Genomic DNA, 24,159 nt, shown 5'->3' on the forward strand with positions numbered 1-24,159 from the left:
AAACCAGTAATTCCGCAAGGAGAGAGGATGGGAATGGGGATATTTCAAAAACTAAACACATATCCTAAAAGAAAATCCACCCGCGACCAGCATTGAGTGAAGCTTTTATAAACTTTAGATTAGAATAAATGAGCTGGAAGGGACCTTGGAGGTCTTCTGTTCCAGCCCCCTGCTCAAACAGGAGAACCTATACCAGAGGTCTTCAAACTTGGCAACTTTAAGACTTGTGGACTTCAACTCCCAGAATTCTCCAGACAGCTATGGACTTCAACTCCCAGCTATGCTGGCTGGAGAATTGTTGGAGTTGAAGTCCACAAGTCTTAAAGTTGCCATGTTTGGGGACTCCTGACCTATACTATAGTAGTATATACATATAGTATACTATACCTATATCAAAGAAAGCTCCCGTGAGTTTAACAACACCTGTATTTCCAAGGCTAGAAACGGAAGATTGCAATACGAGCTCCCTCCTGCTGGTAATCCAAACCTCCCTAATCAAAGTCCACACCACCAAAAGGGAGCGACCGCACTTCCACTCATCACCCCCTCCCCACAGTTACTTTTACCCATCAGCGTCTCCATGCAAAGGAAAAGGATGGCACGAAATATGTGACCATTTTTTAAAGTGGCAAAGAGCTCTCTCGCAAGCTCAACTAGAATTCGATTGGTGGGGTTTTTCCCCCCCCCTAACAACACCGTGCACGATCTCCCCACCCACCGACCATTTAAAAAAAACCCATTTTCACAAGCCAAGCCGGTTGGTTAAGACGCCGGCGGTGTTGAGGGGCGGCAGATTGAAGCGGTGTGCACCCTTCTCCTGGGAGGAGGGCAGTGATTGGAGGGGAGGGTGGTGACGTTGCTTAAAGGGAAACCCGCAGCTATTTCCAGGTTTGTTTGGGTAATTTCGTCCTTGTGCCCGTGCCGATGGGCTTTAAAAAGTCCATCATCTGCTCGGCAAGTTTCTCCTTTCCATCTGAGAATTAGCTAAGGGGAAGCTACCAACCTAGGGGTGACGCCCTCTGCAGCCAACACAATATACAATCTTTTTTCCTCGCCCTCTTAGCGCCCCCCCTGCCGCCCCCCCTTGCCTCTTAGCGCCCCCCTGCAGCCCCCTTGCCTCTTAGCACCCCCCTAAGTTATCCCACTGCCCCCCAGAAGGCGGTACTGCCCACTGGGAACCACTGGTCTAGAGCCTTATCTTCCTCAGTAGCATCCAGGTGGTTGCTGTGGCTGCGCCATTGGCAGGCCGAGTCCCGGGCAAAATGGCACCTGGCAGGAGCAGATTACACCGGGGACAAGCTCTTCGGCTCATCGCTGGCCCCATTTTCGTGGAAGACAAGAACAAACGTAAGGTCTTCCTGGCCACGAACAGACTCTCAGACCACCGACCGGCTCCTTACCCCAGGAGAACATCCTATCGTCCTCCTGAGTCGGAGTTCCAACAACAGAGGTACCCTGCACCTAGATTCCCCAGGCAGGGAGATAGGCAATTTTCCAGGAACAGATTCAGGAGCCAACCGCAGGGCAAGCGGCCCTTTCGCGGGGGGGAGGGGGGGGAGGGGGGGGCCGTCTTTTCTGCAGGTTCAAGTGATCCGGCCCTGGATCACCCCATTGGCAGCCGCCTCTCCCTGTTCGCGGTTACCTGGGAACGCATCACCACGGATGAGTGGGTCCTCCAGACTGTTAGGCTCGGGCTAAAGCTGGAGTTCTGCTCGCAGCCTCCGAATAGGTTCCGAACCTTCGCCGCCTCTAGGAATCCTGCCAAGCGCTCTCTCATGCGCAAGGCTATCCAACACCTGCTAGCTATCAGGGCAGTGGAGTTGGTTCCAGAGGGGGAGAAGGGATCAGGATTCTATTCAAACCTGTTTCTAGTTCCTAAGAGTTCAGGGGGGTGGAGGGCCATCTTAGACCTCAAGTTACTCAACTCCAGACTAATAATAATAATAATAATTTATTAAATTTCTAGACCGCCCCCTCTCCCCGGAGGGACTCGGGGCGGTGTACAGGAAAAAATTAAAAAAAAAAAACAATCATACACATAGGTAAAAATCCAATTAAACAACCCCTGTACAATTTATAAAAATTAAAAAACACCTTAAAACCAATCTTAAAAATTTAGAAATAGGACTGAGGTGGGATAGGTGGAATTAGGCCAAGCCGGCTAGCTGGAATAGGTGGGTTTTAAGTTTCTGACGGAAGGAGCGGAGATCCGTAGTCATTCTAATGTCGGGGGGGGGGGTCATTCCAGAGGGTCGGGCCCATCACAGAGAAGGCCCTTCCCCTAGGCGTCGCCCGCTGGCACAGCCTAGTGGACGGCACCTGGAGGAGTCCCTCTCTGTGTGAGCGAATCGGCCGGAGGGATGTATGGGGCAGGATACGATCCCGCAAATACTAGGTCCTGTGCCATGGAGCGCCTTAAAAATGATGGTCAACACCTTGAAGCGCACCTGAAAAGCCACAGGTAGCCAGTGTAGCCCGCGCAGGAGAGGTGTTGCGTGGGAGTAGCTAGAGACTCCTGAGACTGCCCGCGCGGCCGCATTCTGAACCAGCTGCAGCCTTCGGGTGCATCTCAAGGGGAGCCCCATGTAATTTATACGCCGCCCCGAGTCCCTTGGTGGAGAGGGTGCAGCATATAAATTAGATTAATAAATAAATAAAATAAATAAATGTAGAGAGCGTTACAGTAGTCTAGCCGGGACGTCACAAGCGCATGAGTGACTGTGCGAAGGGCGCTCCGGTCCAATAGGGGACGCAATTGGCGCACCAGGCGAACCTGGTGGAATGCCCCCCTGGCCACGGCTGTCACATGGTCATCCATGGACAGCCGGGTATCCAGAAGGACGCCCAAATTGCGTACCCGATCCACGGGGGCCAGACGTTCACCCCCAATGGCCAGAGATGGAGTGAGCTGGTTGAACTGGGGCGCCGGTAGCCACAGCCACTCAGTCTTGGATGGGTTGAGCTTGAGTCTGTTACTTCCCATCCAGATCCGTACGGCTTCCAGACACCGGGACATCACTTCGATGGCATCGTTGGGGTGGTTTGGGGTAGAAATGTACAGCTGGGTATCATCCGCGTACAGATGGTAGTCTACCCCAAACCCACGAATGATCTCGGCCAGTGGCTTCATATATGTATTGAACAGGAGAGGCAAGAGGACCGACCCTTGTGGCACCCCACAAGAGAGCGGCCTCGAGGTCGACCTCTGCCCCCCTGCCAACACAAATTGCACTCGGCCAGAGAGGTAGGAGGAGAACCACCGCAAAACGGTGCCCCTCACCCCCAACCCCTCCAGTCGATGCAATAGTATACCATGGTCGATGGTATCGAAAGCCGCCGAGAGATCTAATAGGACCAGGATGGAGGAGCAACCCCCATCTCTGGCCCTCCAAAGATCATCCACCAACGCGACTAATGCCGTCTCCGTGCTGTGGCCGGGCCGGAAAACGGACTGGCGCGGGTCCAGATAATCATTTTCCTCCAAGTGGCGCGGAAACTGTTGTGCCACCACACTCTCTACAACCTTCGCCAGAAAGCAAAGGTTGGAGACGGGACGGTAGTTGGCTAACAGAGCTGGGTCCAGGGAAGGCTTCTTGAGGAGGGGCCTCACCACCGCCTCTTTCAGGGCGGCCGGCAGAAACCCTTCACTCAAGGAAGCGTTGACTAACTCCTGGAGCCAGCCTCGTGTGACCTCCCAGGATGCCAGTACAAGCCAGGAGGGACACGGGTCCAATAAACATGTGGTGGCTCGCAGTCGCCTACGCAACCTGTCCATATCTTCGGAAGTAACAGAGTCAAACTCCTCCCAGAATGGGACCTCACGACCCGCCTCCGACGTCCCTTCCAGACCACTAGTAGGGACCAACTCGCTTCGAATCTGAGCGATTTTGTCCTGCAGATATTCCCCAAATTCCTCTGCTCTGCCCTGCAGAGGAGCTTCCCGCGGCCTCTGTTGGAGGAGGGAGCGGGTCACCCCAAACAGGGCGGCAGGGCGGTTATCTGCGGACGCAATAAGAGTGGCACAATACTGACGCTTGGCCACTCTTAACGCCACAAGGTAAGTCCGTAAATGGGCTCTTACCTGAGTTCGGTCAGATTCAGAGCGTGATGATCTCCATCTGCTCTCTAGGCGTCTCTTGTGGCGCTTCATCACCCTCAGCTCCTCGGTGAACCGAGGAGCCTGGGTGGTTCGCTGCCGCAAGAGAGGCCGCAGAGGCGCCACCCGGTCCAAGGCCCCAGCGGCCGCACTATTCCATGCAGCCACTAGGTCCTCCGAACGGGTGTGGGTCAGGGCTACAGGAAATGGCCCGAGCTCCATCTGGAACCTATCAGGTTCCATCAGGCGCCTGGGGCGGAACCATCTTGGGCACTCTGGTTCCGCCTCCCCGTGGTGGGGAGTAGCGGCCCTTCGCATCCCTGTTGAACACCCAGCTGCCCAGATTCATATCAAGGTTTCCAACCCAAGGAGCAGTGGACACAGATGCCCTTCGCTGCAGATGGCCCCGGCCTCCTCTACGCCTTCCCTCCCCTTCCCCTCATCCCCGGGGTCCTGAGGAAGCTAGTAGCAGAGAGAGCAGAGGTAGTGCTGGTGGCCCCCTATTGGACATGTCGTCCCTGGCTTGCAGACCTGGTGGACATGTCTACATCTCCCCATTGGAGGATCCTGCAGGGGGAGGTGGCTCTGCTCCAGGGGACTCTGGAGCACCCAGACCCGGAGTGGCTCCATCTGACCGCCTGGGGCTTGAGCGGGAGCAGTTAAGGGGGGGGCATTTCTCCACTACGGTCATTAGGACCATTGAGGCCTCCAGGAGGAGCTCCACCACGCGCATCTACAATGCGTCCTGGGTTGCCTTTGCGACCTGGTGCCCAATGGCGGGGATTGACCCGTCCTCGGCCTCCGTGCCCCAGGTCCTGGACTTCCTCCAGGAGGGCTTGGCGAAGGGGTTGGCCCACAGTACCTTCAGAAGGCAGGTCTCAGCCCTGTCCACTGTCTTTTGGGGGGGGGGGGCTCCCGACCCTTGTCCCAGCACCCGGTTTTAAGGTGATTCCTCAAGGGGGCAGTGAATCTGAGGCCTCCCGTGGTTCACCGATTCCCGACCTGGGACCTTCCCATGTTGCTCCAGTCGCTGACGGAGGTTCCCTTTGAGCCCCTGAGGGAGGTGAACCTTCAATTCCTGACCCTCAAGGTGGTCTTCCTGGTTGCGATCACCTCAGCCAGGAGGGTGTCCGAGCTTAACACTCTCTCCAGCAGGGAGGATCTCTGTTCATTCCTAGACAACCGGGTCGTCCTCAGACTGAACCCCGCTTTCATGCCAAAAAACAACTCACCCTTCCACAGGGCGCTAGAGATAGTCCTCCCGGATTTCTGCCCGAACCCTTCCAGGGAAAGGGAAAGGTCTTGGCATCGACTGGATGTCAGAAGAGCCCTGCGCATCTACCTGAGGCGCACGGCGACCTTCAAACGGTCGGAGGCGCTTTTCGTCTCTTTCCAACCTTCTACCCAGGGAGCTAAGGTCTCCCCGGCCACCATCAGCAGGTGGATCAGATTGGCCATCTCCAAGGCCTATGAGGCATGAGGGCTCCACGTTCCAGAGGGCATCAATGCGCACTCCACCAAAAGTGCAGCCACCTCAGTGGCCTGGGCCACCCAGGCTCCCATCGAGGAGATCTGCAGAGCAGCCGCCTGGCCCTCGCCTTTCATCAGGCACTATCGGCTGGAGGCAGCCTTCGGGAGGGGGGTTCTTCAGGGAGTCCTTGACTCTCGGGGCCTCAGGCCCAGTGATTCCCTCCCACGGACATCTAGCTTTGGTATATCCCAGATGTGACTCCTCCCACGCCCCACTTTGGAGACTGTCAGTTGGTCTTACCTGAACTGCATGTCTCGAAGGTGGCGTGTGAGCAGTCATGGTCAGATCACTCATGTCTCCGGCTTAACTTCCCTGGCGCTACCCCCCACCGCGAGGAGGCGGGACCAGACGGTCCACGCTGGTACCGCCCCAAGCGCCTGATGGAGCCGGATAGGTTCCAGACGGAGCTTGGGCCATTACCTGTAGCCCTGACCCGCGCTCGGTCGGAGGACCTAGCGGCCGCCTGGAATAGGGCGGCGGCTGGGGCCTTGGACCGGATTGCGCCTTTGCGACCTCTCCTGCGGCAGCGACCCACCCGGGCTCCTTGGTATACCGAGGAGCTGAGGGTGATGAAGCGTCACAGGAGACGTCTAGAGAGCAGGTGGAGGTCCTCACGCTCCGAATCTGATCGAACACAGGTAAGATCCTACTTGCGGACCTACCTGGTGGCATTAAGGGCGGCCAAACGTAGATATTGTGCCACCCTTATTGCGTCCGCGGATAACCGCCCTGCTGCCCTGTTTAGGGTGACCCGCTCCCTCTTGTCACAGGGGACGCAGGGGGCACCTTTACAGGGCAGAGCAGAGGAATTTGGGGAATATCTGCAGGACAAAGTCGCTCAGATCCGGAGCGGATGGGCCCCACTCAGTGGACCAGACGAGCCGCCAACAGCGAGTCTTGTGAGACCATCCTGGGAGGAGTTTGATTCTGTTGCCCCCGAGGATTTAGATAGGTTGCGTGGACGGCTGCGACCCACCACATGTTTAATGGACCCGTGTCCCTCCTGGTTGGTACTGGCATCTTGGGAGGTGACACGAGGCTGGCTTCTGGGCCTGGTGAATGCCTCATTGGGTGAGGGATCCTTACCAACCGCCTTGAAAGAGGCGGTGGTGAGGCCCTTACTTAAGAGGCCCTCACTCGACCCAATGGAGCTAGCTAACTATCGTCCAGTCTCCAACCTTCCGTTTCTAGCGAAGGTTGTTGAGAATGTGGTGGCCCAGCAGTTTCCACGACACCTTGACGAATCCGAGTATCTAGACTCACGCCAGTCCGGCTTCCGACCTGGGCACAGCACAGAGACAGCCTTGGTCGCGTTGGTTGATGATCTCTGGAGGGCCAGAGATAGAGGTTGCTCCTCTATCCTGGTCCTATTAGACCTCTCGGCGGCTTTTGATACCATCGACCATGGTATCCTATTGCGCCGGTTGGAGGGGATGGGAGTCGGAGGTACCGTTTTGCGGTGGTTCGGCTCCTACCTCTCCGACCGGAGGCAATGTGTGTTGACAGGGGGACAGAGGTCGACCCCGAGGCCACTCACTTGTGGGGTGCCACAGGGGTCGGTCCTCTCGCCTCTCCTGTTCAACACATATGTAAAGCCGCTGGGTGAGATCATCCGTGGTTTTGGGGTTGAGTATCACCTCTACGCTGATGATACTCAGCTGTATATTTCAACTCCAAACCACCCCAACGAGGCTGTCGAAGTAATGTCCCGGTGTTTGGAGGCCGTCGGGGTCTGGATGGAGGACAACAGACTTAAACTCAACCCCTCCAAGACTGAGTGGCTGTGGCTACCGGCACCTCGATTCAGCCAGCTGATTCCATCGCTGGCCATAGGGGGCGAGCAGTTGCCCCCTGTGGAACGGGCGCGCAATTTGGGCGTCCTCCTTGATGCCCGGCTGTCAATGGATGACCATGTGGCGGCCGTGGCAAGGGGGGCGTTCCACCAGGTTCGCCTGGTGCGCCAATTGCGCCCCCTACTGGACCGGGATGCCCTACGCACGGTCACTCATGCGCTGGTGACGTCCCGCCTGGATTACTGCAACGCTCTCTACATGGGGCTGCCCTTGGGACGCGCCCGGAGACTGCAGTTAGTTCAGAATGCAGCCGCGCGGGCTGTGATGGGGAGTACGAGGTACTCCCACGTAACACCTCTCCTGCGCGAGCTGCATTGGCTGCCTGTGGTTTTCCGGGTGCGTTTCAAGGTGCTGATTACCATCTTTAAAGCGCTCCATGGCACGGGACCTAGTTACTTGCGGGATCGCATCCTCCCACATACATCCCTGCGGCCAATACGCTCACACAGGGAGGGACTTCTCCTGGTGCCATCCACTGGACAATGCCGGCGGGCGACACCGAGGAGTAGGGCCTTCTCTGTGATGGGCCCAACCCTCTGGAATGACCTCCCCCCCGACATTAGAACCACTTCTGACCTCCGCTCCTTCCGGCAAAAACTGAAGACCCACCTGTTCCGATTAGCAGGCCTGGCATAATTCAACTGTCCCTCCTGGCAAACGCACTATATCTGGTTATTTTAGGGGTTTTTTAATTCACTGTATTTGTTTTTAGGGGTTTGAACTTATTTTAATCTGCTTTGTACAGTTCTTTTAATGTCATTCTTACCTCCTCCATGTCAACTGTCAACTGTACATACTTAATTTTATTGTATCTGATATATTTTGTATGAACTGTACACCGCCCCGAGTCCCTTTCGGGAGAGGGGGCGGTCTAGAAGCATTAAATTAAATTAAATTAAATTAAATTAAACTCCCCACCCGTTAGGGCGCCCTGCGCATAGGGGCCTGAGTTAGTCAGTTATGGTCAGTCAGGGACCGGGCAGGAAGGTGCATGTGTGTTTTCTCTGTCCCCTTCCTTCCCAGGCTTCTCTGCAACAGGACCATCGGTTAATCTGGGAAAGTCAGGAGGAGGAGCAGAGGTGTGGCCTCAAGATTTACCTCAGTCTCCGGGCAAAAGGGCTGTGTTAATACCCAGATGTGACTACTCCCACGCCACCTTTGAGACATGCAGTTCAGGTAAGACCAACTGACATTTTGAACTATGGTTCCCAAAATTGGGTCCACATAGGAGCAGGTTAATTGTTAATGAATTCCAAGATAGCATTGGTTGTAAGTGTTGGTTTTAGCTGTTTGAACAAATCTTGATATCTAATCATGTTTTGAACTTCAGGTTGCTACTTCAGGTATTAAGCAAGGACCAGTTTTGCAGTTAGTGTGTCAGCAGCCTGTGATTACTGAGAAGCCACAAGGTCATGAACCTGCTTCTCCTCGAAGTCTTCAGCATTCAAGGTAAATTTAAATTAGTTGAGTATTGATTTCACCATGAATTGCTCTAGAAATGTTGATTATAGCTGCTCATTTTGAATGACATGCTTTCTCATCTACACATATCTACATATACACACAGGGTTTTTAAATTAAATTTTGAATTATGCATTGCAAAGGTAATAATTGTGGATCTAATAGTTCCTTATTTGAACTGGGTCACGTTGATTTTAAGAAGAAATATCTCTTCTGCAAACAACTACCACCAATATCTTTTAATGTTTTTCTTAGTGCAATTTGGCTGAAAGAACACAAGTGCTCTAGTAAGCTGGACCTGAATACATGCATTTGCCTAAGTTCTGTGCATAGTTGTGTATTAAACATTTGGATTCTGTTGAACCAGAAACATTTTCCACTTTGAGCCCAAACATTGCTAATTGTAAAATACAGAATGAAAATACACGGAGTTATGAAATTTATAAGATCTATTTCAGTTGTTTTCCAAGCAATAGAATGCATGTTCATACTCTACTCTTATTTTAAGAACTACATAGCTGAAGATATCAGAGAGTTATGTAAGACTTGAAGCATGATAGAGGAAGATATTTCCCCACCCATTCCCTTGATTTTTATGAAAATAATTCCCATCACCTTCATTCTAGAGTAAACAGTCTAAAGTAACTCATGAACAGAAACTTCGTTGTACAACCTAAGAGACAATTTTACTTACAGTAAGTACATTTCAGAGAAACTGCACATCTCTTACTAAGCCATATGTTTTACCTTCTCCCATTTCTTTCTCGGAGGTACAGTGGGGCAAAAAAGTATTTAGTCAGCCACCAATTGTGCAAGTTCTCCCACTTAAAAAGATGAGAGAGGCCTGTAATTGGCATCATAGGTAGACCTCAACTATGAGAGACAAAATGTTAAAAAAAACCAATCAATCACATTGGCTGATTTGGAAAGAATTTATTTGCAAATTATGGTGGAAAATAAGTATTTGGTCACCTACAAAAAAGCAAGATTTCTGGCTCTCACAGACCTGTACCTTCTTCTTTAAGAGCCTCCTCTGTCCTGCACTCATTACCTGTATCAATGGCACCTGTTTGAACTTGTTATCAGTATAAAAGACACCTGTCCACAACCTCAAACAGTCACACTCCAAACTCCACTATGGTGAAGACTAAAGAGCTGTCGAAGGACACCAGAAACGAAATTGTAGACTTGCACCAGGCTGGGAAGACTGAATCTGCAATAGGCAAGCAGCTTGGTGTGAACAAAACAACTGTGGGAGCAATAATTAGAAAATGGAAGACATACAAGACCACTGATAATCTCCCTCAATCTGGGGCTCCACGCAAGATCTCACCCCGTGGGGTCAAAATGATCACAAGAACAGTGAGCAAAAATCCCAGGACCACACGGGGGGACCTAGTGAATGACCTGCAGAGAGCTGGGACCAACGTAACAAAGGCTACCATCAGTAACACACTACGCCGCCAGGGACTCAGATCCTGCAGTGCCAGACGTGTCCCCTTGCTTAAGCCAGTACATGTCCAGGCCTGTCTGAAGTTTGCTACAGAGCATTTGGATGATCCAGAAGAGGATTGGGAGAATGTCATATGGTCAGATGAAACCAAAATAGAACTGTTTAGTAGAAACACAACTCGTCGTGTTTGGAGGAGAGAGAATGCTGAGTTGCATCCAAAGAACACCATGCCTACTGTGAAGCATGGGGGTGGCAACATCATACTTTGGGGCTGTTTCTCTGCAAAGGGACCAGGACGACTGATCCGTGTACAGGACAGAATGAATGGGGCCATGTATCATGAGATTTTGAGTGCAAACCTTCCATCCATCAACAAGAGTATTGAATATGAAACATGGCTGGGTCTTTCAACATGACAATGATCCCAAACATACCGCCCGGGCAACAAAGGAGTGGCTTTGTAAGAAGCATTTCAAGGTCCTGGAGTGGCCTAGCCAGTCTTCAGATCTCAACCCCATAGAAAACCTTTGGAGGGAGTTAAAAGTCCATGTTGCCCAGCGACAGCCCCAAAACATCACTGCTCTAGAGGAGATCTGCGTGGAGGAATGGGCCAACATACCAGCAACAGTGTGTGCCAACCTTGTGAAGACTTACAGGACACGTTTGACCTCTGTCATTGCCAACAAAGGATATATAACAAAGTATTGAGATGAACTTTTGATATTGACCAAATACTTATTTTCCACCATAATTTGCAAATAAATACTTTCCAAATCAGCCAATGTGATTGTTTGGGTTTTTTTTTTACATTTTGTCTCTCATAGTTGAGGTCTACCTATGATGCCAATTACAGGCCTCTCTCATCTTTTTAAGTGGGAGAACTTGCACAATTGGTGGCTGACTAAATACTTTTTTGCCCCACTGTAGAAGGTGGATGCTGGAGTTAACAATAGTAAATATGTATCCTTCAAAGAAACAGCAGTTTGATAGATGGTAATAGGTTTTTTCCCCCTTAAATGTAAAAGTAAGCCTAGTTAATTTTTAAAAATGCTTTTTCTTAGGTGCTGTTTCTTTTATTGTCAACATTTCTATGCCACTCCAGTTCAAAAAGGTGTAAATAAGCTGTGTCTAACCACACCCCACGGGTTGCATGCGGCCCCATAAGTTCATATAAAAATGTTTTATTTATATGCATTAACTACATTATATATTTTATATGCGGCCCTAGACAATTCCTCTTCACTCAGTGCAATCCAGACAAGCCAAAAGGTTGGACATCCATGCTCTAAATGGAATACATCAAAAAACTGTTCTTCAACTATACAAACTAAAGATTTGTGGAAAGCAGTGGATAAAATATACATGTAGTCTAATAACTCATTAGCTCCTTTGGTGATTCTCTAAGAAGAGCCAATGTTTAAAATCAACATCTTATTACTACTGGTAAAATTGTCAATTATTGAAATAATTCAGTATAACTTGCATACATCTAAGAGAATATATTTATGTAATGTATACTTTTAATATTTTTAATAATGCATACCATTAATGGCTGGCAAAGTAGCAGGAAAAAAATTAGAGCTAGAAGATTTGAAAATTGTATGAATTAATGTACAGTGACAGTTCTTTTTTTTTTCTTATAGTACTCCATCTCCTGGTCCAACTCATATCTCCAATACAAGTGTTTCAAACACAACAGCACCACAAAATGTATCTGGATGGCCTACATGTTCATTAACTCCTACATTAGCAGGCCATTTCAATGAGAATCTTATAAAGCATGTCCAAGGATGGCCTGCAGATCATGCAGAAAAGCAGGTGACTATTTTTTATGTGTTGTAGACCAGATCTATTAGCACGTTTGTGTGTCTGATAACATTTAATAAGTACTACCGTGTTTCCCTGAAAATACGACAGGGTCTTATATTTTTTTGACCCACGAAATATGGCCTTGGGCTTATTAAAGGGGAGGGCTTATTATTTTTGGGTTGCCAGGCGGCTGCTCCCTTGCAACTGGGTTCCTGAAGAGCCACGCACAACCTCAGAGTCGAATGGCTGTGTTGCAGCTGCCCAGCAACCCCCCCTCTTCAACTGGGCACAGCACCACTGACCGACCTAGCAGTACCCCGAAAGCACCAAGCAACGCAAGCACCTTTGCCCCCACCTCGTTCCCGCGGCTTGGCGCCTTCGGGATACCGCTAGGTCGGCGAGCGGTGCTCTGCCTGGCTGGAGGGGGGGATTGTCCAGGGGGCTTATTTTTGGGGGTGGGCTTATATTTTTGCCCACGCGAAAAATGTGGCAAGGCTTTAGTTTCAGGACAGGTTGTATTTTCAGGGAAACACGGTAATTGCTAATGTTTTTCATAAACTTTCTAATTTTCACTTTGTAGATTGGGGTGGGGGGTGTTAGACAAGTTCCCTTCTGTGGGAAGAAACAGGCTGTAGTACCAGCAGAGGTACAGGGTTTTAATATTATATAACCTAGAGTAGTTAACTTGTTTTCGATCATAACTCTTTATACATAAGCATTTATTAGATATATAATACAATAATACAATAGCAGAGTTGGAAGGGACCTTGGAGGTCTTCTAGTCCAACCCCCTGCCTAGGCAGGAAACCCTATACCATTTCAGACAAATGGCTATCCAACATCTTCTTAAAGACTTCCAGTGTTGGGGCATTCACAACTTCTGGAGGCAAGCTGTTCCACTGATTAATTGTTCTCACTGTCAGGAAATTTCTCCTCAGTTCTAAGTTGGTTCTCTCCTTGATTAGTTTCCACCCATTTCTTCTTGTTCTACCCTCAGGTGCCTTGGAGAATAGTTTGACTCCCACTTCTTTGTGGCAACCCCTGAGATATTGGAACGCTGCTATCATGTCTCCCCTAGTCCTTCTTTTCATTAAACTAGACATACCCAGTTCCTGCAACCGTTCCTCATATGTTTTAGCCTCCAGTCCCCTAATCATCTTTGTTGCTCTTCTCTGCACTCTTTCTAGAGTCTCCACATCTTTTCTACATCATGGCGACCAAAACTGAATGCAGTATTCCAAGTGTGGCCTTACCAAGGCATTGTAAAGTGGTATTAACACTTCACGTGATATTGATTCTATCCCTCTGTTTATGCAGCCTTGAACTGTGTTGGCTTTTTTGGCAGCTGCTGCACACTGCTGGCTCATATTTAACTGGTTGTCCACTAGGATTCCAAGATCCCTCTCACAGTTACTACTATTGAGCAAGGTACCACCTATACTGTACCTGTGCATTTCGTTTTTCTTGCCTAAATGTAGAACCTTACTTTTTTCACCATTGAATTTCATTTTATTAGATAGTGCCTAATGTTCAAGTTTGTCAAGATCCTTCTGTATCTTAAGCCTATCTTCTGGAGTGTTGGCTATTCCTGCCAGCTTGGTGTCATCTGCAAATTTGATGAGTTCCCCATTTATCCCCTCATCCAAATCATTGATGAAGATGTTGAAGAGTGTAATATAATTTGAAATTACCTATCAGCAACAGTTGTGTGACCTAGAAATTCAGTAAGCTTTCTCTATAGCTTGAAAAATTCTAGGTCTTTAAAGTAGAAATAGTGGTAAAAGAATGTCTATGGAGATTCTCAGTGATCCAGGTCATGTTGGTTGTCCCAAAGGTGCTTTTTTAAGAGGCCACTGGGCTTGCTGGTTTTTCTTTCACTTCTCATCCAAGAAACTTCTTCATCTCTGACTGGATGGTGGGGAATGGAAGGATTTATACTCCTTGCAGACAGCTGGTCATTTGCATTCTTTTAGCAAGTCATTAACTGCACCTAGAGGTTTATCTGTGTTATCAAGATCACCTGAGCGGTGCAAATGGGTGTGGAGCCTTCTTGGAACTGATGAAAGGACTGGGTTGTAAACTGGAGATAGATGATGTTGTATCCCTCCCCCTCTGTTGAGAGTGGGCTGTTCAATTTTGACATAGATGGCCTCTTTCAAACCAGCGGTCCTCTCTGTCCAAAATGTGGATGTCAACACTGTGTTGTCATGGGGACAGAATGAGTGGGAGTGCATTCCATGCATACTGCCGGCTTTGTATGGGATTTCAGATTACTGCTGCCAGGTTGGGAGGGGTGTATCTATTGGGTAGTGTGATTTTTTTTTCCAAAGAATTTTTATTTTTTTTATTCTCTTACATACCATTTTAAGTATACATTCACATGATTGTTATTCTTTACATTTACCATTCGTATATATTTATCATTCTTATACATTTATTATTTCATTTAATAGGTTATAATATACAGTTTGGGTAGCTTTATTTACCATCCCTTCCTCCTTTTGTAACACCACCTTATTTTTCCTTTTTTTCCTCCCTCCCTCCCTTCTCTACTTCCTTCCTTCCTCCTCTCCTTCCCCTTCCTTCTTCCCTTACCTTTCTCCTACTCCTACTCTTCCTCTTCCCTTTCCTACCCTCTCTCCTTCTCTTCCTCTCCCTTCCATCCTCCTCCCCTTACCTCTTTCTTCTTTCCCCCGTCTTCCTTTCATTCTCTCCTCCTCTCTCCCTTTCTTTTCTATTGTTGTAGGTGTCTCTTTCATATCTCAGTTTATGTTTCCTTGGGATGGTATTTCCGCAAACCCAAATATAATTTAGTATCATTTCTTATTCCCTTACCTTTGCTAGTCTACCCTAGTTATGTCCCCCCCTTTATATCTCGCTCTTGAATATATATTTATATATTTAATATTTTCTTTTCTGTTTTCCCCTTCTTCCCCCCCCCCCTTTTCCATTCAATAGTGCGTCGTCTGGGTACTTTATCTTCTCCTACTTTCTTTTCTAGCTTGCTTTCTCTAGCCAATCATAAAATCTTCCCCATGTCTTGAAGTACTCCGATTCCTCTTTATCCTTTATTTTCATTGTCAACCTGTTCATCTCTGCACAATCTAATATCTTTTTTATTATCTCTTCGGCTGTTGGTAGCTTATTTAATTTCCAATTTGGGCAAATACAATTCTTGCTGCTGTAGTTACATGTATAATCAAATAAGTATCCTCTTTCTTGAATTTCTCTGGGATAATACCTAGTAGAAATATCTCTGGTCTAAATTCTATTTCTTGTTGTAACATTTTATTTAACCATACTCTTATTTTAGTCCAATATTTCCTTGCTTCTGCACATGTCCACCACATAAGGAAGTATGAAGCTATTGCTTGTTGACATTTCCAACATTTCGCTGACTTGTCTTTAAACATCTTTGCTAATTTTCCTGGTGACATGTGCCATCTGTAAAACATTTTGTATAAGTTTTCTTTGTAAGCTGTTAACATGGTTAATTTATGATTCCTTTCCCACAGTTGTTGCCACTTTTCTAGTTCAATCCTGTGGCCAAAATTCTTTACCCAAGTTAACATTGTGTCTTTAACCACTTCTTCTTCTAGCATAGTTCTTAATAGGTAGCTATATAGTTCCTTGATTATTCTTTCTTCCGTTCCCATAAGTATCTTATCCAAGTCCAAACTTCCTAAGTTAAAACCATACTCCCTTTTATCTTTTTCATAACTAGATTGTATTTGCAATTGTGAAAACCATCCTATATCAATCCCTTCTTTTTCTAATTCTTGTTTTTGTTTTAGTTCCCCCCTTTCTGTTAAGATATTTTTGTATCTAATAATATTTTTCATACTGGTAATATTTGGATGTTTCAATGCTTCCATTGTTGAAAGCCACATTGGTATTTCTAAATAATGTTTCCCTTTCACTCTTTCCCATATTGTTAATAATCCATTCCTTACATAATGTATTTGAAAATAGCCACGTGCCCTACTTTTATCATACCACAAAAAAGCATGCCAACCCAGTTGCAAATCATGACCCTCCAATGTCAATAATCTTGTATTTCTCAATAAAATCCATTATTTCATCCAAGCTAGTCCCGCTGCTTGATAGTACAATTCCCAGTTTGGTAATCCAAATCCATCTCGAATCCTTGCATCTTGCAACATTTTTGTATTAATTCTTGCTTTTTTCCCCTGCCATATATATAATACAATACAATACAATAGTAGAGTTGGAAGGGACCTTGGAGGTCTTCTAGTCCAACCCCCTGCCTAGGCAGGAAACCCTATACCGTTTCAGACAAATAGCTATCCAACATCTTCTTAAAGACTTCCAGTGTTGGGGCATTCACAACTTCTGGAGGCAAGCTGTTCCACTGATTAATTGTTCTCACTGTCAGGAAATTTCTCCTCAGTTCTAAGTTGCTTCTCTCCTTGATTAGTTTCCACCCATTGCTTCTTGTTCTACCCTCAGGTGCTTTGGAGAATAGTTTGACTCCCTCTTCTTTGTGGCAACCTCTGAGATATTGGAATAATGCTATCATGTCTCCCCTAGTCCTTCTTTCTCTTAAGCTAAACATACCCAGTTCCTGCAACCGTTCTTCATATGTTTTAGTCTCCAGTCCCCTAATCATCTTTGTTGCTCTTCTCTGCACTCTTTCTAGAGTCTCCACATCTTTTTTACATCGTGGCGACCAGAACTGAATGCAGTATTCCAAGTGTGGCCTTACCAAGGCATTATAAAGTGGTATTAACACTTCACGTGATCTTGATTCTATCCCTCTGTTGATGCAGCCTAGAACTGTGTTGGCTTTTTTGGCAGCTGCTGCACACTGCTGGCTCATATTTAAATGGTTGTCCACTAGGACTCCAAGATCCCTTTCACAGTTACTACTACTGAGTAAGGTATCACCTATACTGTACCTGTGCATTCCGTTTTTGTTGCCTAAATGTAGAACCTTACTCTTTTCACCATTGAATTTCATTTTATTAGATAGTGCCCAATGTTCAAGTTTGTCAAGATCCTTCTGTATCTTAAGCCTATCTTCTGGAGTGTTGGCTATTCCTGCCAGCTTGGTATCATCTGCAAATTTGATGAGTTCCCCATTTATTCCCTCATCCAAATCATTGATGAAGATGTTGAAGAGTACTGGGCCTAAAACAGAGCCTTGGGGTACTCCACTGCATACTTCCCTCCATGTAGATGCAGTTCCATTGAGAACTACACGTTGAGTGCGGTTGGTCAGCCAGTTACCAATCCATCTGGTGGTGATGCTGATATTTCCCCACTATTTTATTCATACTTTCAAAGAATTTTTTCTCTAGTTTTATTGGTATTGTTTGGAATAGGTATAGCAATCTTGGTAATATATTGATCTTTACTACTGCTATTCTTCCCATCAATGATAATTGTAGGTTTTTCCATCTTTCCAAATCTATTTCTATTTGTTTTCTCACCTTATAATAGTTATCCTCCTTTAGTGTTACACACCTTGATGTCAATTGAATACCCAAATATTTCGCTTTTTTCACCACTTGTATGTCCAGTTTCCCCATCAACTCTCTTTTCTGTTTTTCTGTCATATTTTTCACCAAAAGTTTTGTTTTATCTTTAGTAATCTTCAAGCCCGCTACTTCTCCATATTCTTCTATTATTTTAACTAGTTTTGGCCCTGTTTCTATTGGATCCTCCATAATAAACACCAAATCATCCGCAAACTCTTGTAATTTATATTCTTCTTTCTTGACCCTCATACCTCTTTATTTTGTTGTATTGCTCTATTCAAAATCTCTAGTGTCAGTATAAATAACAATGGCGATAGTGTACATCCTTGTCTAGTTCCCTTTGTAATCGCTGTCTTTCCTGTCATATCACCATTTACCATTACCTTTGCCGGTTGGTTATTATATATTGTTTTAATCATATTTATAAATCCCTCACCAAATCCCATCATTTGAAGTTGCATTATCATAAATTGGCAGTTCACATTATCAAAGGCCTTTTGAGCGTCCAGAAACAACAACACCATTTGCTTTTCTGGGTGGGCTTCATAGTACTCTAGCGTATTCAATACAATTCGCATATTGTCTCTGATCTGTCTCTTGTGGAGAAATCCATTTTGGTCTATGTGTATAAATTCATTTAAAAGTCTCTTCATTCTTTCTGCCATTATTGATGCAAACATTTTATAATCCGCATTTAATATTTTATAACATTTTATAATCCGCATTTAAGCCATGTTACTACATGGCTTAAATGCCATGCCATATAATCCGCATTTAATATTGCCATATAATCCGCATTTAATATTTTATAACATTTTATAATCCACATTTAAGCCATGTTACTATAATCCGCATTTAAGCCATGTTACTGCACATCATTATTATGTGTTAAATAATGTTAAATAATGTAGTAAATACAACAACTGGTGAATTACCATTCACTCGTTGGCATGGTAGAAATCCTGATTTAAGCTATCTTCACACATTTGGAGCTCCGGCATGGGTACATATCCCTTCACAAGTAAGACTGAAGGGACAACATAGAGCTAGGCAGTTATTTTTCATAGGTTACGAAGCAAACCATATATCGTTTAGATTTTGGGAAAAGGCACTAACAAAGTACACTGTAGCTCTAGTGCTCGATTTATTGAATCCTTTGGGTGGGATAAATTGGAATATAACGATGACGTAGTTATTGAAACCCAGGTATTTCCTAGTGGTGAAATAGAAAGACCAGCTATAAAAATTAAAGAGGAAGTGCAAAGTCAGGAGGAGTTAGAAGAACAGGAGCAGACGCAACAGGAGAGTCCACTGGTGAGCCCTGAGTTGCCTAGGCATTCTACCCATGTAACACGACCACCTGACAGATATCAAGCTAGTATAGCATGTCAAGTAGATAAAGTTCCTGCTATGTATCATGAACTATCCACGTATCCTAAAGAGGAGCAAATAGTTTGGAAAACAGCAATGAACAGGGAACTGAAATCTTTACAAGATCTGGAGGTATATGAGAATGTAAGATTACCACAAGGTAAAAATATAATAGGATGTAAATGGATTTACAAGATTAAAACAAGTGTAGATGGGACTGTTACCCATAAAGCCAGATTAGTAGCACAAGGTTTTAATCAGTCAGCCAGTGACTATGATGAGGTATTTGCACCTAGTTTAAAAGCTACAACATTACGTGCATCATTAGTTTGGGCAGCTAAGCATGGATATGTAATAAATCATTTAGATGTTGAGACGGCATATCTCCATGCACCGTTGCAACACACTATTTATTTAAAGAAACCTGAAGGGTTAAACACTGATAGCAACACTGATTGTTGGAAGTTAAAAAAGACTCTTTATGGTTTAAAACAGTCAGGCTATGAATGGAATCAATGCATAGTGAAGGAATTAGCAAGGATAGGTTTCAAAGGTGTTTGTTTGTTTTATTGGATTTATATGCCGCCCTTCTCCCAAAGGACTCAGGGCAGCATACAACATTAAAAAACACATATCACAAAAGTTAAAAGGAAATTAGATACATATCCCAAAAAAACCCAAACCCAATTAATAGGACAATAACATTTTAAAAATGAGATAAAATTAACAGGCCTTACCTTTACCTTTATTTCGATTTTTATACCGCCCCCTCTCCCCAAAGGGACTCGGCTGCTTGCTGGAAAAGCCAACTTTTTAGGGCGCGTCGGAAGGACCGGAGGTCAGGGATTATGCGAAGCTCCGGGGGCAGCTCATTCCAGAGGGAAGGCACTCTCACAGAGAAGGCTCTCCCCCTGGGGGTCACCAGCCGACACTGTCTGGCCGACGGCACCCTAAGGAGGCCAACTCTGTGGGATCGTACTGGATGGTGGGAGGCTACTGGTGGCAGTAGGTGGTCTCGCAGGTACCCTGGGCCTAAGCCATGGAGCGCTTTAAAGGTCATAATTAATACCTTGAATCGCACCCGGAAAACAACCGGCAACCAGTGCAGGCCGCCTAAAAGGGGTATAACATGGGAGTACCTATGTACCCCCATGATAACCCGCACGGCCGCATTCTGGACCAGCTGAAGCCTCCGGGTGCTCTTCAAGGGCAGCCCCATGTTGAGAGTGTTGCAGTAGTCCAAGCGAGAAAGGACGAGGGCATGAGTGACTGTGCACAGAGCATCCCGATCCAGGAAGGGGCGCAACTGACGTACCAGGCGAACCTGGTAAAAGGCCCCCCCTGGTCACGGCCGTCAGGTGTTCTTCTAAACTAAGCCGCGTATCCAGGAGGACTCCCAGATTGCGGGCCTTCTCTGAGGGGGCTAAAGTTTCTCCCCCTATCATCAAAGATGGGACAAAATGCACAAATCGGGATGACGGAAACCACAGCCACTCAGTCTTGGAGGGATTGAGCTTGAGCCTGTTCCTCCCCATCCAGATCCGCACAGCCTCCAGGCATCGGGACATCACATCGAGGGCATCGTTTGGGTGGTTTGGGGTAGAGATGAAAAGTTGGGTATCATCAGCACATTGATGATACCGTACCCCAAAACCACAGATGATCTCGGCCAGCGATTTCATATATATGTTGAACAGGAGGGGTGAGAGAACCAACCCCTGGGGCACCCCACAAGTGACGCGCCTGGGGGTCGATCCCTGCCTTCCAGTCAACACAAACTGCGACCGATCCGACAGGTAGGAGGAGAACCACCGTAAAACGGTGCCCCCCACTCCCAACCCCCCGAGTCGTCGCAGTAGGATACCATGGTCGATGGTATCGAAAGCCGCCGAGAGGTCTAATAGGACCAGGACAGAGGAGCAGCCCCTGTCCCGGGCCCGCCAGAGATCATCGACCAATGCAACCAATGCCGTCTCCGTGCTGTACCCGGGCCTGAAACCCGACTGAAACGGATCCAGGTAGAATGGCTGATCCTTGTTTATTTAAGCAAGAAAGTGATGGTATGATTTCATTGTTGTTATTGTTTACAGATGATATAGCATTGATTACTAAAACAGAGCAAAAGGCTATTGAGATTATTACACTATTAAAAAAGCAGTTTAAAATAAAACACCTTGGTGAAATAAAGAAATATCTTGGTTTAAAGATAGATAAGACTAGGGGAGGATATAAAATATCACAAACTGAGAAGATCAATCAGTTACTCAGGACTTTCAAAATGGAACTGTGTAAACCGGCTAAAACTCCAATGAGTCAAGAATTTAGCCATGATGATATCAAAAGCCCAGTTTTTGATAAAGGTATTTATCAATCCCTAATTGGTAGCTTATCTTATCTTAGCAATTGGTCAAGGCCAGATATTGCATATAGTGTTAATCAATTAGCCAGGTTTAATGCTGAACCTACTGAACGGCACTGGCAAGCTGCTAAACGTGTATTGAGATATCTTAAACAGACAATACACTATGCCTTATATTTAGAGCCTAAGGATGAACTGAGATTGACTGTATACGCTGATGCAAGTTTTGCAACTGACGTGTCTACACGTAAATCTACATCCGGTATCGCAATATTCTTAGGAAAGGCGTTAATTGGATGGCGATCTATTCATCAAAAACATTTAAGTTTATCAACAATGGAGGCTGAATTTTCATGTTTATCTTTGTTATGTACTGATTTGATTTGTTACAAGCAACTACTAATGGATATGGGAATTAATGTACGGGAAGCTATCGTTGTACATGAAGATAACCAAGCAGCGATCCAAATGGCATCAAATCTTGCTGTAAAGACAAGGACAAAGCATACTGACTTAAGATATTCAAATGTACGGCAAAGTGTTAGTAGTAACATGATTACACTAGAGTATTGTATGTCTGAAGAAAATATTGCTGATCATTTTACCAAAGCTCAAGGTACGGTAAAACATAAACATTGTTGTGAAGAATATGGACTAAGACTGTAAGGTTATATATATATATAGCTTACCCAAAGGGGAGAATGTTAGGAATGTAAGCTAACAGTTGGGTTAGCAATATATAAACCAGGATGGTAGTACTGTTTCTTTAAGTACTGCTGTAATGTGATTGGTTGCTGTTACCTTAAGCAGCCATAAGAGGGAGCCAGAATGACTGTTAGCTCTCTGTTTGTTAGATGCTGATTGGATGTATTCTGAGGTACTGTGTTTTTGTTACTGTTAGCTGCTTTGTGTGCTAAACTGATTATTTGATACTGGACTGTTCGAAGGATCATTCCTTAACTGAGAACATTGATAACTGACTGACTGAACCGTGTATGACTTGGACTGTAAATTGAACTCTGAATACCTCTATATTTTCACATAGTAAACTACTATATTTTATACTATTCAGTGTCCCTGTATGCTGGTTTGTGCGTGTTCTTGCGTACCACTCTCATTACGCTTCTCTGCACACTCGCTCTCCTAACGGGGAGCTTACTTACTTAACAGTCATATTCTATTTTTTTGTGTAGTTTTCCAAAAAGTTCTTCTTGTTTGTCATTTGGGGTGTATATTGCCACTAATAATATCTTTCTCATGTTCATCATTATTTCCACCATCAGTATTCTCCCCTCCCCATCTTCAAAAATTTTATTTGATTGTATTGTCTTTCTAATATATAATGCTATTCCCTTTTTGCTTTGGTCAGCCAGAGCCATATATAAATTACCTAGTTTTGCCTGTTCCAAAAAATGTCTATGTTGCTTTCTAATATGTACTTCCTGTAAGCATATAATGTCCAGTTTCAATTTCTCTAATTTGTTGAATGTTGTTCTCTTTATTGCCGAGTTTAATCCATTTATATTAATGGAGATTACTTTTATTTCTTCCTCCATGTCAGAAAGTGGTATTCCTTTCTTATTTCTCTGACCTTCCTTGGAACTTCCTTCAATACCACTATCTCTCTAGACTTGTATTTTATTGTGGTACTTCTTGCTGCTTGCAATATTTCATTTTTTAGAGGGTTTTTTTTTTTGACAAATCTGACATGTACCTCTCTGGGCATGTTGTTTCTAATTACATATCTTGTATGTACTCTAAATGTCTCATCCATTCTGCCTAGAATATATTCCTTACTCATTTCTGTAGCCACTGAGAGAATTTCTGTGATCTTCTCTGCTAAATTCTCTCCTTTCTCCTCTTCTGTGTTCTGGATTCTTAGATAGAATGCGGATCTTTCCATCTCCCAAAATACACTGGCTCCATCTTGCTTTTTATCAACTGCTGTCAGCATATAATCCATCTCCTCCACTTTTTTCTCTGTTATTTCTGCCTTCCACCTTCTGCAGTCTCCTCGTTTTTCCCCATCATTTCCTTGACTTCTTTCAGTTCGTCTTCCACCATATGATGTTATTTTCTTCATCTTGGTATTTGGTTCTGACATTGATGTAAATTGTAATCAAATTTTGTAATCCAAAGAATAGATTAGTAGATTAATTGTAATCCTGGAGTCACCCACACCGGCCCAAGCACCGGCCTCCAATAAACCAAGCCCTGTTCTTGTACCCCGTCTTCAGGTTCTTGCTACCTTAATCCAGTCGCTTTATAATACTCACGTGAAGTAAAAAAAGGAAAAAAGATATGAAACAAGAAAAAGAAATAACACATAAAAAAATATTGGTGAAAAGGCACTCACACACACCCACACCCACCCCCCCCCAAAAAAACAGGGAAAGAAAAAAAAACCCACAAAATTAATTCCACAATGGAATTAAAAGGGGAGGAAACCCGATCCGGTTCGAACAGGTCGATGGGTCCTTAATGGGGAGAGCCTGTGCCACCCACCTAACCGAACCAGTGAGACTAGAGCTAGTGGATCACTGGGAAGTAATTCGATTCATAATAGCCCCCAAAATGACAGATGCAGTCATACTGGGACTCTCCTGGCTAGACAAGTGGGGACCGACCATCTGGTGGCAAGGGGGTACCTGCAGACTTAGGATAGCAAAGGGGCCCCAACCCCTTTTCCGCCAGCAAGCAGAAACACCACCCAAGCAGGGAACCC

General features: G+C 45.7%; 1 protein-coding gene across 8 annotated transcripts in view; it reads left to right on the plus strand.

The window, feature by feature from the left end:
- The window catches only part of LOC309400757 (WW domain-containing adapter protein with coiled-coil-like), a 105,414-nt gene that overhangs the window by 74,064 nt on the left and 7,191 nt on the right, over positions 1-24,159 (plus strand). For all 8 annotated transcript variants that reach the window (XM_081969397.1, XM_081969398.1, XM_081969403.1 and 5 more), the window contains 2 exons: positions 8,811-8,929; positions 12,038-12,212. In XM_081969397.1, the coding sequence (XP_081825523.1) occupies positions 8,811-8,929; positions 12,038-12,212 (294 nt within the window). The remainder of the gene's footprint in view (positions 1-8,810; positions 8,930-12,037; positions 12,213-24,159) is intronic.

The sequence above is a fragment of the Natrix helvetica genome, assembly GCF_964273705.1.
Source record: "Natrix helvetica genome assembly, chromosome: W".
Classification (NCBI taxonomy): Eukaryota; Metazoa; Chordata; class Lepidosauria; order Squamata; family Natricidae; genus Natrix; species Natrix helvetica.